General features: G+C 40.7%; 1 protein-coding gene across 3 annotated transcripts in view; it reads right to left on the reverse strand.

Moving 5' to 3' along the window:
- whrna (whirlin a) overlaps positions 1–18,604 on the reverse strand; it is a 202,363-nt gene that overhangs the window by 48,820 nt on the left and 134,939 nt on the right. For 2 of the 3 annotated variants that reach the window (XM_063478881.1, XM_063478879.1), the window contains exons 4-5: positions 9,557–9,840; positions 3,530–3,566 (exon numbers count right to left, since the gene is read on the reverse strand). In XM_063478881.1, the coding sequence (XP_063334951.1) occupies positions 3,530–3,566; positions 9,557–9,840 (321 nt within the window). The remainder of the gene's footprint in view (positions 1–3,529; positions 3,567–9,556; positions 9,841–18,604) is intronic. The other variant, XM_063478880.1, reaches the window with a different exon arrangement.

The following is an 18,604-nucleotide window of genomic DNA, read 5'->3' on the forward strand; positions in this document are numbered from 1 at the left end:
ATGACCCTTTAAAGAAGAGCAGATGCTCTGCAGGAAGCTAAGCAAATGTGTTGGGAGCACGGACAGTTCTCATGACAGTGTCAAGGTCCTCCTTGAACTCTGTCACCATGTTCCCATAAAAAATACAAACAAGCATGGCATGTACAGTTTCAAGATTCCCTTAAACCATAATTTCTCTTGATTTGATCGATGCTGGTAGACCTGAAAAACCTTTGCAATAGATACAGGTCAGATCTGACACAGAGCAGCTTCAACGTTCAAATGTTTTAAAATACTTTCATCTTTGACATAATCCATTTAATGCAAATCAATTTAAAATTGAGATAGCGTTTATTTATTGATTTTTTACTGTTTGTTTAATGTCAAGAGGGAACACACGTGGCCTAAACAGTATGTAAAGTCAAATTTATTTATATAGCACATTTAAAACAAAAACTGTTGACCAAGGTGCTGTACATTTAAGATAATCAAGGATTAAACTTAACCATAGAGATGATAGCACTGACAGTCAAACCAATTTTGCTATCTTGGCAGATTATAGCCATTTGCATACAGCGGGATTACTGCGACGTTATTTCTATGAATAATCATACCTGCATATTTAACCTTTTATCTCTGAGCTCCTGATCAGTGAGCACAACCCTTTAGTTTGCATGGCACAAGTTAGCTTTCTTTCCAAAATGGAAACTCTGACACAATACATAGAAGACATTGCTGTGCAAAACAAAGTCTATAACTTACTTTTGGGATCATGTCTGGAGGAAATGTCTTTCTTTTATTCTCAAAATACCCCTTGCCTCTATCTTCCCTGCCTTGGCTCTTTCTTACACAGGAGCTTCATGGCCTCCCTGCTCTGTCAGGAGACTGTCCATCAGAGCTTCCATAATGAAAAGTGAGCTCTCCCTCTCACCATCTTTCTCTGCAGTCAGCTGCTGTCTCTTCCAGCTTTCCTCTTATTTCTACAGTCCAGCACACTTTACTCTTGCTTTGCAATGTCACGGTCAAAGTCAGCAATAAGGACAGCACAAGTGCATTTTATGGTGAGTGAATGAAAATTTAATGGGTAGGGTTTAACACATTATCTGGGTTGATTTAATGTTTTAATAGTGAGTAAATTGTATTAACATGTGTATTAACATGTGAGTGTAAGACTGAAACATGGATCCTTGTAAACAATGTATTACGTAAAATCCCCAAGTGGCCTTATTAGCCCAAATCGGAACTGTACGTGCAGAAAATCTAAAATATGCACAAAATATATACTTAATTTAAAATGACTGCAGTAGTGTCTCCCCAGCTCCTGACAAGACCAATCAAAGTATCTGAAAGTTTTCAACACCAGCTCTGCAGCACATCTAGACTTATTGCCTCTTCTTATTCACACATTTCCAAATTAATTGTCAGTGTAATGTCCCATGACTGGTGAGACTTTTAATGATGGAGTTAGCCTTTAAAACTGAATAGCACAAAGTCTTACAAAGGTTATTAGCAAGCGACATGACCTTAGCAGGACAAATCAGGACAGGCTCAACAACAGCAAGTAGCTTCTTTTTTTTTTTTTTCACCAATGGACTGATGGAATGACAAATGCAGTTGTCTGCAAAGTCAGAGTCAACAGTGAAGAAGTGCTCGACATAGTGAGTAGATTCAGAAAACTACCTATCACAGAAAAATGTGATCCTCATCTTTTTTGTTTGCTGACTAAATGCAAATGTAATTAATTAATGAACTATATACTGTAGTAATCATTGTTATTGCTTTATCAGTGCTTGGGTTGATTTATTGTAAACTATTACCTTTAAACTACAATTAAAATATCTATCTAAGAGACTAAAGGTGAGAATTTACAGGCATAACTTATTCATTCACAACCAGTAACTGAATCAGAATAATATACTATGGTATGCTATGATATTATAGCTTGATACAGGCCTAAAATAGATACATCAGTATCAGTCTGTGTATACGCTTTTCATCCCAGGGTGTAATATTATGCTCTTTTCTCAGTTGCCACCTGTGTCTCCACCTTTTGGCATCAGTACTGTACCCGTATTTGCTGCAGCAAGATAAAAGTCCTCTTTAGAGTCTCTATGAAGGGGTTCGATGGGTGGTGATGTTATAAGTCATGTTTGTCAACAAGGAGTGCCACAAATTGGTGTAGACAAGATCTAAATGTAAGAAGCGGAGGTAGGTGGTAACCAATCAATAAAGCGAGCATTTGGTTGCTGATTAGAGAATTTAAAAAAACACAAACGGAGGGCAGCAGACAAGAAGAGAGGCAAGACTGTGCGTATACATTCACACAGGACAGACTCGGCACACGTGAACGCAATGAGACCAGGGCCAATAATCACACAGGAGGGAATACAGAGACAGGCACAGACATTCAAGGAATTGGGATAAGATAAAGCGAGAAAGTCCAGGGATAGGTAACAACACGTGGAAATGTAAGTACTAAGGCCTTAGTTACACAGGTTAGCAACCTGCAAGAGAAAAATGTGTATTCTTCAGGTGGTCAGTAAGTTGTTGCTGGAGGTGTGTGATAACTGGTTGCAAGGCGTTATATGATGCTCCACCAAAAATGTCCTTGTGATTCCTTTGGATCTGCAAACTACTTGATAAGTTACAGTGAAAGTGTAAAAAATTGCAAAACAAACCATAATGTTAAATGTTCTCCTGCAAAGTAAAAGTTGTGCCTTACCACCCCAACAAACACAATTCAAAAGGCACATCTTTAACTTTGACAGCAAATGTTTTCCATTTCTCGTAGCTTTTAATTGTGAGTAAATGGCCAGTGTTTGTAGAAAAACCATGTTTTCATGCAAACTGCAGGCAAACACAGAAATGTCGTGGCAAGTAAAGCAATCAAAAGTAGGCTTTTGGTAAAGCACCCTCTTTGTGACCAATTTCACCTGGCAACAACCAGCAGCCTCCAGCAATCACTCTACATCCAGTTAGGGAATCCAAATTTTTTCCTAGCTACCAGAGGTTGCCAAGGACTCGCCAACTGGCCTGTAGGCCTGTGTGACTGAGGTCTAAAATTAAACAGGAAGTAGAAACAAAGTATGACACAGACAAACCAGATGGAGACAAAGACAAGAGAAACATTGGACACATTTACAAAAATCTAACATCAGAAATACAAGAATGAAACAAAACTAATAAATCAAATAAATATGAATATCAAAATAAAAGCCCAAACTCCACAAAACTTTACAAGAGTCCAGGACTATGGTAAGGAGGTTGTAATTTGTGCCGTTTTGGGACCTCTGTGCTTGTTGATTTGCTTGGTTTTCACCCAATTTTATTCATTTATTTCTTCATCTAATTTTCCATTACTGGTTTGGTTTAGGCACTAAAAACAGGTTAGGTTTAAGAGAAATGCATGACATCTTCCATATAATCCCACGAGGACAGCCACAGAAATAAATTATACCACCTATGAAATACTAGACGCACACAAACATATATAGCTTCTGTGTACAGCTTCCAGTGCATGCACATAGAAAGAGCAAATTACTGTTCTTACCTTTCCTGATGCAGAAGCTCCTTGATCCACAGAAAAGCTGCAGAGAAACAAACAAAGAGAAGAAACAAATCACTGAGTCTTAGTGAGCATGCAAAAATTAAACAAATGCACTTGTCCTTCCTTGCAGAAATATTTATTCTTTAACTGACAAATGTGAGCCATTAATAATCAGCCAATTAATGCAGCACCTCCACCACATATTTCTAAAGTACGCCTACATATTATCTATAGATACACTAACAAACACTACATTAACACACATTAGTAGATGTCGCAGGCACACTGCAGCAAATGTGTACACATCCTTCTCCAATGAGTGTAAAGCTTTTGTGTCTCGTGTGACACAAAGTATTGCCATGCTTTCAAATGTTTGGTCAGATCCTATAGATGTCCTAAATATGTCCTCACAGTTCTGACTTCTGACGGTGACACATTAAGCTAAATATCGGACTACTTCTGCAGGAATGAAAACAAACTGTGTAAAGCAAGCTATGATGAGTGACATGGCCAAATATCAAAGAATGGTTAATGTAGTGACAGATAAACGTGTATTAGCCGCTTTTTTATTTCCTTTATGACGCAAATTTGATCCAATTTTCCAGACTGAAAATACCTTTTGACAGTATTGACTGATAGGAATAAATAGATGTGAAAGCAAAGCTAAAGTGGCAAGCAATACCGATGTTCAAGTACGATGAGTGCACATACAAGAGATCCTCATAATGGGCTCTTCTGCATTAAAGGAGCAAACTTTGAGCCTGTCTAAACAGTTAATAGCAACTCAGTTTCTCCAGCTCAAGTACTTTCCTCTCTCAAATACAAATATATTTGGAGGTTTGAACTGAAAGGGGGATTTGATATCTTGAAAGGCCACTTTTTTTTAATATAATTTTGAAAATATCTTTCAGTTATCACAGGCTGATAAATGCACACTACTGGAGATTTGAAGTCTTTGTCATGGCTTAGAGATGTGGCAGAAACACCTGTGCAGTAAGGCATTTCACTAGGAAATGTAAAGACGTGCTTGTCTTCAGGCCAAGCTTTCCAGTAAATATAAAGCACACACTAAAATTCATTTTGGGGGGGAAAAGAAAAACACCCACACTCTCTCTTCAAGGACATGAAAAGAGGGATTTTCAAACATGTGTCATTTTCTCAGCACCACGTCTCTACTAGAGTGAAATGACTCGAGTCTTTACATTCTGAAGTACCGGCAATGTAAAAGGCTCTAAATCCACAAGTAAACGTGACAACTCAGCACTGCCTTCAGGAGCAGGAATAAAAAAAAAGAATATAAAATTAAACTGGAAACACTGCAGTGCAACCGCTCAGTGACACACAGACACACAGTGTGTAGAGCTTGTTTAGGGATTTCAATTCAATAAGACCAGTGGACTTCTGAGACCAGTTTAGCCATTTATTCTTTCTTCTTTAAGTTTTTTTCCCTGTGTTTTCTCTTTGGCTGCTCTCTTTGTAATGCCAGATATTTGTCATGTGCAGTGGTTCTTAAACTTTTCCTCCATGTACCACTTCAGAAGTTGAAAAAAGTTAGCGCCCAACACGCTACAATTTTTGGCAATCAGTAAAAATAATCATGGATCCAAGCTAAAGTGAAACATATTTCAGCACTGTAGTATCAGATCCCTGGTTTGATAAGATCCTCATGGAGGTGCATCAGGAATGGGATTCTCGTGTACAAATCTGCCAAATTAAACTTGTGGGGCTTCCCGCTGGGGTGATAACAATAGGAACAGTCAAAAGAAGCTTCTACTATAGTATCAGCAAGAACGGGGGAAAACAATCAATCTCATTTTAACTATAAAAATGATGGTGATGAAAGGGAAAACTCAAATACATCAGGGTAGCATATAACCTAAAATGATCACTATCAACTATTAATTTAATTATCTGCCCCGATGGGATATTTTTTTTAAATTGGGTAAATGATGCATGGAATGATCAACATTTACTGGATTCCTGTTTATTATCCCTGCTTGAGCATAATCCATATTCATAAAAATGTAAGAAAAGTGAAACTGAATTAAAAACCTTGATGGAAATTCACCTATGGAATTTATGGAAATACATGCAACCAATATGCTGAAGAGATGAGTGAAGAGAGGGAAAAAAATCTTTAGTATTTGAGTTTTTAGTATTTTTCCCTGCCTCGTGGTGCATGTTCCACCTTCTTCTTTTGATGTTATTAAGACACTGTGTGAAAATTATGTAAATGCACTCATTGCATTTATGTAGATTTATTAAAATGAGAAAAGTCTGTTTACGTCAAACCAAAATGACATGTAGTTTCAGCTATGTCTTAATGGTTTCACAGAGAGATATCATACAGAAACCAGTGAACACAAAGTATAAACATCTACCTCACAGCTGAGCTGCAAGAATCCACATAATAACCATGAAGAGACGTCTCAGATGGGAGAAATGAGCAGATATTCATTGTGAATGTAAACAGATTTTTGTTTAGCCCTTGGTGAATCAGAGCACTTTCAAGTTCTGGGTTGTTGGGTCGATGTGTTGTGTGCTACAGAGTTGATGAGAAAAATCAGTCTGGCATTTACATCAGATTTTAATTTGGTTGTTGGGGAGCACATTAATTCCAGGTTGTGAGCTGCAGATGAGTTGTTCAGGTGTGGCATTTAGAGAGGAGCTTCACACTGGAGGGGGTGGGAGTCCCGCCAGACGTCAGACGTCTGAATACATTAGATGCTTAAAGACGCTAAAATTCATCAGAGACCAACAGGATGTTTTCTCTGCACTTCATCATGTTCTCTTTCTTTTCTGAGCTGTAGGTGTCTCAGGTTTCAAGTTGTTCCTTGTGTCTGTTTTCATCACTGAATGTAGAATAGTTTGAATATTTACTATTGTTATTATTGTTATTATTAATAGTAGTAGCAAGAAATGAGAAATTCAGTGCGTCATTTAGCTCAAGTTCTTTTGATTTACTACTACTATTAATAGTAGTAGCAGTATTTTTTTGTTAAAAGTTTCTGTTGTGTTGATAAGGTGACTAATTATAGATTTTCAGTTTCTCTTTGGTACCTGCCCTAAGGTAGATTTAGTGAATCCCAGGCCAATCAATCTAATGACACTGTGTTTTTCCACAGGCCAGTATTAACACTAAAACCCTAAAACATAACAATTATCAGTTCATTGTTTATGATCACGTTTTTCATTAAATCGAATCTTCTATAGCAGATTCCCTGATGAAATCTAGTGTATAATGAATACACTAAAATGCTAAATGCTAAACCTTCTGTGACATGTGCATCAAAGGGCAGGTACGTCATGTAAACCTCTGAAGCTAATAAAAAAATATTAATGTGGCTGAGTAATATTCAGTGTTTTGCATGCAGTGTTGAGAACAAGTAATAAACCCTCATTTAGTCAATTAAAAACACATTACGAAACACGGAGCATCACAGCAGCAACCACTAAGCCATTGATCCGTGACAGTCTTAGACCTGCTACTACTCTCCTTTAGCGCTGATTCACAGCACGAACTACACTTCAGCTGAATGACTGCTCACCGTGGAAAGTAAGTCTACTCCGAGGAGAAGATATTGTAAGAGGATTGATATCACTCTCATGTCTGAATGTTTAATAGAGGATAGAAATATGGGACAGATAACTCAAGCAAAAAGACTGTCAATACAGTGAGCCTCGTCATCAGGCAGCCTCGGATGGACTCCAGGCTGTGTTGGCTTTCATGCTTTGGTTTTTGCACAAATGAAACAAATGACACACAAACTGGTATGTTGTGTCATACTGTTTGTATGACACACAAACACAGTTGATGTTTTGACTGGTTTCTTTAAATCAAAACAAGGTGGTCACTTATATGTTGATTAATTTATATTTGGTCTGTTTAGAGACCTCGCCACCCTTCATACATAGAAAGTCAGGAAGATCAGCACAGGAAGGGAAGGGAGCAGGAGATTGATGAATTGGTGCAGTGTCTGCAGTGATGCGGACAGTGTACCAGCCTGCTGTGGTGAAGAGGAAGCTGAGATTGAAAGAGGAGCTGTTGATTTACCGGTCAGTCTACGTTCCCACTGTCATGTATGACCATGAGTTGTGAATAGTGACTGAAAGAATGAGATTCCAGATACAAGGAGCTTCAAAGGGTAGCCTGGCTCTTCCTTAGAGATACGGTAAGGTCATTTGGGTGGGTGCTACTCCTCCACTTTGCAGGAGGGAGCCCTTTGAGGTGGTTCGTGCATCTAACTGCTAGGCCTCCTGAATGAACCCTTATATGAAGTGTTGGGACATACCCAACTGGAACTGGAATGTTTTTTGGCTGGTTTGGGAACACCCCAGTGTCTTCAAAAGATATGGAGGAGGTGGCTGGAGAAAGAGGCCTGGGAATCTCTGCAACCCGGATTAGCAGCAGAAAATGGATGAATCGATGAGATTTGCCATATCAATGCAAAGATGGGTATCAGCCAGGGTATTAGCTAAGCAGGTTCTTCTGCTTTTATCAGCTGATACATGGGAACTGCAGGGTAAGCTTAACTCTGTGCCTGGCTTGAAGAAATGGCTCAGTTTAACTTTGTCATAACAAGAGTGAAATCTAGAAAAAAATCTCAGAAACATGCTGGCCTCCAGGACTACTATGAAGAGTCATTTTCAGCCAGAATATGTTCTTTAATATGTATACTAAACAAACAGCTCGGACCAACAAAACTAGATACAGTGATGCTGAAAAACTAGGCCATGTCTTCGGTATGAGGCTGGACTACTGTTATTCCCTTTTTTCAGACTTTTCTAAAAGCTCAATGAAAATCCTTCAGTTCAGGATTCAAAGAGTAAACACTTGGCGACAGTGTGAAGGAAAAACTCTCTTTTAACAGGAAGAAACCTCAACCTCAAGAAACCTGACAGATCCACGCTAATGGAGGAGCAACCATCTGCTGCGACTGGTTGAGGGTGAGGGGAGGGACATAGAACAAAAGACACACCGTAAAAGAGAGTCTGGCTTTAATAATAACTACTAATTAAATGCAAACTGGTGTATAACACATAGAGAGGGAAAAGAGGTGAGTGAAGAAGACACACTTGGTGCATCATTGGAAGCCTGCAGCAGCCTAGGCCCATTGCAGCGTAACTACAGGAGGTTTCTGGGTCACCTGATCCAGTCTTAACTGTAAGCTTTATCAAAAAGGAAAGTTTTAAGCCTAATCTGTTTGGGGCTAGTTCTTTTTTTCCCTTTTGTTTTCCCCTGTGCTTCAAGAAAACCTTGTTTTCCTGTGATATTTCAGTCATCTGGCTCTCTCTGGACCCACAAAACCATATTTGGCTTCAGAGAAGAACTGCACTTTGCAAACCTTAAGCTTCCTGCATTAACCCACCTGGCTTCCCAGCTCACCTGCCTGCCTGCTCTCTATCGCCATCTCATCTCCCCATTTGTTCCTGTTGTTTCATTTAGTTACAGCCACTTCTTTATTTCTAACGCTGGTTTTCACCCTCTTTCAGATCACCCCGCTAAATCTGTAGCAGTAGCGATTCATTATTTTAAGTTTTTGTTTAACTCCACATAAAATCCTTTCACTGTTTTCATTTTTTGTGAGTCTACTCCTCGGGTCCTTTTGGCACGTTCTGATGATATTATGCCAACAGATTTTCTAAAAGTAGAATGCCTAGTAGAGCCTTGATCCTCTTCTTTGGAATGACTTCCCAGTTTGGATTCCAGAGACGATTCGGTCAAAGAGGATATCACTAGGGAAGGACAGCCCATCCGAAAAAAAAGTCAGCTTATAGGGAGGATAGCTTTAAGGGGAAAAGGGCTAAAATTGATTGTTTTTGACAGTATGCGAACTGAGTTGCAAGTCCCAAGATGAATAAGGATTTTTTTTTAGCTGACTCATGTAAATCTACTTTACTATATTGCAAGAATAAAAATAGCTGGAATCTGGAAATGAGTATAAAAGGGCCCTTTAATATTTCATGCAGTATCAGAAAGTCATCTTTTTCAAAACCATCATATAATTTTGGGACTGTGTCAGGACTTACCTTGCCACGCTGCTATTGGCAGAGCTCTCTGCAATCTGTGAGCTGGCGATCCACTTGGTCTCACCCACCACCGTCCTGGTGTGCGGCAGGCGGCCTACGTCTTTCACTGTCATCATCAGATGGCGTGATGACTTCAGGACTCTGACGGCCTCATCGTGCGGGATGCTCAGGAAACTGCGGCCATTCACCTCCAAGATCTGGTCACCAACCTGAGTGGGGGGAGGGGAAGAGACAGGAGTGGCGGAGGGGACTGAGCAAGGCGTTGAGGGTGGAGCAGGCAGAGACTGCCACATGCACAGGTTGACAGGTCAAAGGTCAAAGAAAGGTAACAGTGGATGGAGGTGTTGGAGGTGTATATGAAGTATAAGGTGTGTAATGGATGAGAATTAGAAAATTAGTTTACAGGTTTCTTGTTAAAAGTTTGGGCTCTTTCAGATTGGGCGGTGAACAGAAATAATTACACAAAGATTAAAGAACTCCCTGCTCACTGACAGGTTGAGGACCAGAACTGTTCAATATGTAATTGAAAAAGTTTTCATATGTAATTTCACTTTCTATCAAAGAGCTGAGCCTGGAGGCAGCGGCAGAAGGAGAATAATGATGTCCATACTAAACACCACCTTGGATCGTACCTTCTGTCTCCTGTAATGAGCTGATATATTGTAGCTTTAACCCTCTGAGGTGTGTTTTATTTCAGTGCTGGGTAAAGATGAACCTCCAGAACTGCCTCAAACAGCATCTCTTTATTTCTACAGTTATGGCATTTACATATTTACATATGTATGTACAGATGAAAACTTGCTCCCAAGGTTGGGCTACTGAATATGGGCAATGAGTACTATCTTAAAAATATACAGTTTGAATACCACTACATGAATGCAAAAAAGTGGTCTATTTCAACCTGTTATATTATCCTTGAGCAACAGATTAAAAGTAAGGTTGGCAAATTGAAAAAGACATCTTGCCTTGGTGTCATGTTTTCTGTGTTTCTGTTTTAGTTTTTCAAATTTAGTGTAGTTGCTGTATAGTACCACAAGACAGTTTCTCTATCCTTTTTGCAGTGATTTACTAGACTGGAGGACAAGCATAGACCCTGATGATTAGATGTATTGCAATGAAGACCTGGAAACATGGTTGTTGTGAAGTACTGCAAAACAACGGATCAATGGGGAAGTCTGCTGAGCTAGCCATGTTGTAGCTTATGTTAGGCCTCAGTCAAACAGGCCTACAGACTGGTATGCAACCCTCTGACAACCTCTGATCCTTAGTCAAAAATGTATATTCCTAAGCAGTTGGTGGGCAATTTGTGGAAGCTGCTGGCAGAAGCTGGGTGAAATTGTCTGCAAAGAGGGTGCTGGCACCAACAACTGCCTTGTGATTGCTTTTCTTGTTAGCATTTTGCCTTGATTGCCCACAGTGTGCACTGAAGACACTGACTTTACTCACTGGAATGTGCAAGGTTCGACATGTAATTCTTTAGTTGCTGTTTTACAACTGCTTAGTTACTGAGTGTTTTTTGACCACTACAGTTGCAACCAGTTTCACTGGCCAGTCTTTAGGCCTGCATGAATGAGGCTTAGCAATCAATTTCACAGTGACTGCCAGCAACCTCCAGCAACCAGTTGCAACTGGTCAGCAAATACTCATTTTTCCTTAGGGACTGGTGGTTGCCAGGCAGTCAGCAACCAGTCTCTAGGTCTGTGTAACTAGGACCTACAGTATGATAGCCATGTGTTGCTAGATATTCATGACCATGCATTACATGTTGTGCACAATGATTATTTAATAGAATGTTACAGTATCCCATTTGTTAACTTAAAAGCAGAAAGCAAGTACTGATCTCCAGGGCCCCAGTATGGAAATGCCAAAAACAGCAGTTTCTTTAATGGCCACTTGAGGCTGCATCCAAAATAGAGTCGATCCCCACAGATTTCTATGTTAAAATGCTCAGTTAAAAAGCTTGGCATCCATGGATATTTTCCTTGTTTATAATAAGTAGTACACAGTTCTTACTTTTATTTTAAACAAATTAATTAGGAGTTATACTAGTAAGGCTTATAATTAGCAATGTGGATGCTTTTAATGAAGCTTATGTGTAAATCAGTAAGCAAGATCTGTAATCACACATCTGTTTGCCTCCCAGGTGTTTGGTAGTCAATCTATGCTTTACATCACTTCCATTTTCCCACGCTGTTAAGATCATTGCTGACATCACTAGTCTAGTCCAGTCATCTTTCTGCCCACCTTCTTCAGGCCAATCAGCTTCCACTCCGCGTATTTTAAATCTCACTGCTTATCTGTCATTCTCCCTTGCAGACTCAGGCTTCACCCAAGCCTCCATCTTCATCTCCACTACCAACCTTTAGACTCTGGGGGGGGGGGGGGGGGGGGGGGGGTCCAGCCTTAATAACGTTGGGTTACTTAACGTAATCCCTGGTTCTTTGATAACAGAGTGAGGTGTTTCACTATGGGAATTGCCTCGGCGTGACCAACTAAGGAAGCTCCAATGACACCACGTCTGTCTATGACAGACCTATCGAGCAGTGTTCAGGGCTCCGCCCCCTCATTCTAACACGGCCGACCAGCCCCTCCTAACTCATTCCAAGCAGATTTCTTTCCGTGCCTAAGCAAGGAGGGAAGTGTTGGTGAAACACCTCACTCTGTTATCAAAGAACCAGGGATTACATTCAGTAACCCAACGTTCTTTTTCTAACTTCACTCGGTGTTTCACTATGGGAGATATGGCCCACTCCCGGATTGTGCCAGCTCCCGAAGCTACGCTCCAGTGCTACTCCAGGATCTCAGGTCAAACCTAAGGCACCAGAATCCAGTACTGCCTGAGCCTGGGATGACTGTGCAACATCCAGCCGATAAAACCGGACAAACGTGTGAGGCGTAGCCCAGCTTGCTGCAGCACAAATATCCTGGACTGATACACCTCTGAACAAAACCCAGGATGTGGCCACACCCCTAGTAAAGTGAGATCGGAGTACTGGGGGGGCCTGCGAGCCCCTACAGCTATAAGCCAGAGCTATGGCCTCTACAATCCAATGAGCTAGCCTCTGGCGTGATAAGAGCCTGCCCTTGTGAGGGGAGGCCCAGGAAACAAACAGCTGATCCGACTTCCTGAATCCAGCTGTTCTGTCAACATAAGTCCCCAAGGCCCACACGGGGTACAAAGTGTTCAGCCTCTGCTCTGTCTCAGAGGAGAATGGAGGGGGGTGAAAAGCCAGGAGCTCTACTGTAGAGCACCTGTAAGATGTTTCCAACACTTTAGGGACAAAGGCTGGGTTAGGCCTTTAGTGAGTCCTTCCTGAATCCAGCTGTAGACAAGAGGGGTGAATAGACAGAGCCTGTAATTCACTAACTCGCTTGGCTGTGGTTAGAGCCAACAGCAGAGCGGTTTTAAGACAGAGAAACTTTAACCCCACTGCCCCGATAGGCTCAAAGGGGTGGTGGGAGAGTGTTTGACGCGCCCCCCACATGAAGCGACATACAAGAGGGTGCTGACCGGCAGGTTTATCATCAAACCCCAGTCGACAGGCTGAAATAGCTGCCAAAAAGACCTTTATGGTGGAAAAAGCTCTCCTTTTGTCCAGCAAGTCCTGAAGAAAACACAACAGCTCCACCACTGAACACTGAAAAGGGATCATCTGCTTTTCATGGCACCACTCTTCAAAAACCTGCCATTTACTGCTGTAAATGGAACGAGTGGAGGAGGCTCTGGCATTCTGAATGGTTTCAATAACCTTCGGAGGCATGCCTGCCGCCTTCAAATTCCACCTTTCACGGGCCAGGCCCAGAAAGCAACCAAGGGAAAGCATACAGCAGTGTGTTTGGCCATGGATGGGCCAGTGCATCCATGGCCAGTGGTTCATCTACGTCTGACAGGGAGAAAAACAGCGGGCAGTGTGCAATTTCTCGTGAGGAGAAGAGATCTACGGCAGCCTGGCCTGGCCTGCCAAATCTGCTCCACCACCTGTGGGTGAAGCCTCTATTCTCCGAACAGTGGATTCCCTCTGGACAGGTGGTCCGCCCCCCTGTTCAGAATTCCTGACACGTGAGTTGCCTGAAGGGACAGGAGCCGTGTGCTGCTTCACACAATTATTTCCCTGGCTAACCTGTGTAGCTGCCTGGAACGGGTACCGCCCTGGCGGTTAATATAAGCAACTACAGTGGAGCTGTCTGTTTTCACTAGAACATGTTGTCCCCGGAGATATGGCAGAAAATGCCGTAAGGCTAGGAGCACCGCGCGGAGCTCCAGCACATTTATGTGATTCAGAGCCAGTCTCTGCGACCAAACGCCATTCACTGCTCTGAACATCATAGTTGCACCCCAACCTGCCAGGGATGCATCTGTGGTCAGTGTCACCCTGGATGATACTGCCCCGAGAGGTACCCCCACAGCGAGAGCTGTCGGGCTCCTCCAAGGCCGCAGAGCCGCGATACACGACTGCGTTATTTTCACACCAAGACTGAGATGTCGGCAAGGGCACAGCCGCAGAGAAGCGACCCACCGCTGAAAATCTCTCATCATAAGCAGCCCCAAATGTACCACCAGTATTAATGAGGCCATGAGGCCGAGGAAGCGGAGAAAGATTCGGAACTGCACGACTTTCCCCAGCTGAAAGCGGGAAAGACAGTGAGTGAAGGATGCGATCCTCCACTCTGAAAGTACGACACGATAAGAGATGGAGTCTATTCTGAGCCCCAGATACTCTGTATACTGTGCGGATTCCAAGTGGCTCTTTTCCAGGTTGACTGTGAAACTGAGCTCCGTGAGGTGACACACTACCACCCTTGTGCGATGCCATTTTTATTTTTAATGGAAATACCAAACAAATAAAACTAATGGGGGACATCACTTTGGCTACATCGATCCTTTAACTGCAGTTTATGGCTTCAAGACATTCTTTATCTGTTACATTAGGATTCCTTGACTCGCCAACAAAAATAATTACATATGTTTTTGCAACCATTGACTGTGTGTGTGATTGGTGAACTAAATGACCTTCTATTAATATACTGACAATCGGCCAAACTGAAAGTGGGTGCTTGGAAACTTTTAACATATCACCCAACATCTGTAGAAAATAGCAGGTCAGGAAATTAAATAATACTTTGTCTCCTAAGTATACAGGAACAAATTAATTCTGGTGGTTTGGTCATCTCTGTGCCTTATAGTGACTCTATTAAAAATAACTGTCATCACAAGTATGTTATAAATTAGTCACAGAGGATGAGCACACCACTCCCCCCTCACACTGCCACTTGTCTTTTTAATTACTTTTTTCTGGCATTTAGACTATAAAAATGCTAAACGCTACACAAAGTCTACAAATGTCACGTTCTACCTTTTATTTCCATTCAAATTTTATTGTGGTCAGCCAACCAATCCTCACAATCCTTTTAATATTCTGCTGGAGCAGCGACCAATGCAGACCGCAGACTAAAAAACATTCAGAATCCACAATGTTTCAGTTTCTTGCGTATTTTCCAACAACCCGAGTTCACCCAACTGCATATCTGCAATACTAATGCACAGTACCACCTCTACCGCTCCATGTCTAAGCACAAAAAAAGCTCTGTCTCTGTAAGCTTCTGCAGTACCATGTTTAATCATTTTTAGTGAGGTCATTTAAATTTGCTAATAGAAATGACACACGTAGGTATGCAAAAGCAATCAATCAAGAAAGCTAACAAGCACCACTGCAGTAAGAGCTGATGCCACTGCAAACACTTTTTATTTGAGCTGTCAGACTGAGCTGAAGCCTCAGGGACACAAGACAGATTTTAACACAGATTACAAGCTGTTTGTTCCAGCTGTTTGCTTTACAAAAAGCCACTAAAAGGAATCTAGCTGGAGTTCTTAAAACGTTTGAGAACAGCGCAGCTCAGTTTACTCTGAAGTCAGCCCGATTCATCTTTGTTTTACTTGGATTTCACACGGCTTAACCGCACACGTCTGTAGAAGACATTTAAAAACGAGCTAAGACATAAAACTCTTGTCACCGTTCTGACTTTAGTGTGCCTGTACAAATATATATGAATATTATTGTCTCCAGAAAACAGTGGTCTCCATACTCTGTTGGGTTCAAGTTAACTTTCTGACAAACCAAACACAGGTTTTTAGAAAAGTTTGGAAATTTATTAAAAGTCAAAGACTCAAATCTGAGTTTTACTTTTTTTTTTTTTTTCTTAATTTGGCTTTGATGAGTCTATCTGGCAATACATGTCTGAGAGCAGGCATTAATGCGTGCATAATTCCACACTTAAACTGTTTTAAGTGCATAAGTGCCTCACACTATCAAGTACAGTGTGGTTCTTAAAAGACAGCCAGAATGACTGGAGTGTTAGCTTAAATATACAAGTCAGCTTCCCTGTAAGATAAACTAAATGAGATTTGCTTATTTTATTTTATCCTTTAAAAAAGTCTAGTCTTATCAATGTATTTATCTGCAGGCTTGAAAAAAATAAATTGTAGCTGTTAGCTCCATTCATTCATTTTCACTGAAGACCATCTCACAAGTGCCCTTTGCTTTCTCCTGGCTAATAAGCAACCAATTTCTGTGTGAAACAGCTCTCACAGATCACCCATCAAACGTTTTTCAGGTAGTAAAAACAGCATAGCATTGAAGATGACGCCAGCACCAGCTATTTAATTTTGCTTTTAAATCTGCCAAAACTTTGTTGTTGCTCGATACCATTGTGTTCAGTTTCCTCCCATTGCATACAATGACATTATGTTCTTTAGTGAACATATCTGAGACAATCCGAGAATCTATGGAAGAAATATTTAAAAAAGGTTATTGAACAAAACATGCTCTGGAGCGAACACATCCTCAGAAAGATTACTTTTCAGATAAAGAATACAGACAAGACAACACTGGAGTGTTCTCATGATAAGTCTGTAAATGTCCTTAAAAGGCTCGGTCAAAGTGTGGATGTAAATGCCATAGAACAGCTACAGATTTTGGACTCTTGTCTAAGATTCAAAGCTTACAAAAGATGCTAAAAAAAGCTCTAAATGTTTTTGATCAAAGTTCTGATGCATGCAAGTTTGCACCCAGGATGTTAGAAGATGTCAATGACATATCACATTGGGACATAATAAAACAGAAATCATCATGACTCATTTTGTGGTTTTATTGAAATTTCCCACTCGTGGGACTAATAAAGGTATCTTATCTTATCTTATGCATGTTGAATCACTGCGACACTGTCACGGCTTATTTGGAGTCTTCGAGAGAACACGTTCATTATCACCTGAGCTTGTTGGAAAAAACAAACAAACCCAAAACTGTTCATTTCTGTAGTGAAGGCAGGGTTTTATACCTCAGGGCCTCAAACAAAGCTTAGGGGTTCTGTATAAATGCAACTTTTGCAGAGGAACTAGCAGGTACAGTAACACCAAACTAACCTAAAAACAAGCTTTGTACTTTTTTTCCCCTCTGGCTTTCTAGTACATTTAAGAAAATGAATTAAAAATAAATTAAAAGATATATGCTTGGGAAGTATTATGGTCTCACTGTGCTAAAGTGATGTATTTCAGTGCAGTGTATGAAAATAGCATCGGAGAGTAGTCTCCATAGAGCTTAATTGAGCTCATTGAGCTGCGAAGTAAAAGTAGGGGAGTTTGTGAGGCGTAGTTTATAAAAGTGAGCCAGCCTGCACAGAAGAAGCTGTACACACTATTTGTCTCTCAAATCTCTGGAAAGTTCTGACTAAAATCGTCAACGCTTTCTGCTGCATCTCCATTCAGCCCACTAACATGAAGACTGTTGCAGCGACAAAATCTCCTGTAATGAGAAGGTGGGTCAAAAGCTACTAATTTCCTCAATGGGAATTTGTATTAATAAACTACAGTAAAAGTAAGAAAACACTGATACTGTGGCTAACAGTTTTAGCACTATTAACCATACTGAATATGGTTTGGAGTAGATGTATATCAGTTAATGCTTAAGCAGAATTCATGGCATTGTATTTGTATCTGTTTGTGTAGGTATTTGTCTGTGCAGAGTGAATTATTCAGGGTATTATGCACCCACTCTTGTATTCAGTCCACCAAAAAACCAGCACTGTATAGCCTGACGATGTTGAGGCTATGCATAGGTAGAATGATGATTTTCGGAAAAGTTGACTTAAACAGGAAAGTGAGTATGTTCACCACGAAAGGGGAGAAGTGCTAAACTAACACCGCCACTGAAAATCAAAAAAGACCCCAGGAAGCACAAAGAGTGACTGCTGTGGACAGTTTTCATTATTTTTAACATTTGGTTCATTTCTGCCAATGGACTCCCAACATTACATCTCATGAGTGTTTTTGTGTGTTTGATGGATCATTTGGTGGCACATTCATGATTGTACAACTGCAAAAGTGGAGCATAAAGTAACTGAATCTAAGTGACATAAAAGTTTTCGATGTATGTCTCTTAGCCAGGGGGGACATAATGGAAGGAACAGAGACATAGAGGACTTGTGGTCAAAAGAATTGGATTTTCCCTTCCTTCAGTTTTACATTTAGAGGGAAATTATGTACCATGCCAGGCTCTGTGTAGGACCAACATGCCAGTCTCTTTTAACAACCTAGATACAACTGTTCATTTTCTGGATCAAAATGAAGAGGCCGTGGATGGAAGTGTACTTTTGGCCTCTTCAAATAAAAAGTCATCCTAAAGAAGAAGCACTAAAACTGTATCCTTGTTAATGCTCAACTGGTTGCAAATATACATCCGGTTTACGCCTCTGCATTGATAAATGTCCTTCGACTAACCTTTTTTCTAACTTCAATAAACTCTTCTCAATGAGACTGTGGGCTTAATCACTGAGTGCAAGTCTTACTAAACACAACATCATGGAAATTAGGAGTGAAAAGGGAGGATAAGCACACAGTACTGCTACTCACTTGATATGCTGTGTTTTGAAATATTAATATGACGACAGTGAAAGGACTGTTGTGGTTACACTTTGACCACATCCATGTTTTTTATAGGGTTTATGGTAGTAACAGGTGGTCGCTTAACCAATCAGTGAACTAGTGTTATGATT

The sequence above is a fragment of the Pelmatolapia mariae genome, linkage group LG7, assembly GCF_036321145.2.
Source record: "Pelmatolapia mariae isolate MD_Pm_ZW linkage group LG7, Pm_UMD_F_2, whole genome shotgun sequence".
Classification (NCBI taxonomy): Eukaryota; Metazoa; Chordata; class Actinopteri; order Cichliformes; family Cichlidae; genus Pelmatolapia; species Pelmatolapia mariae.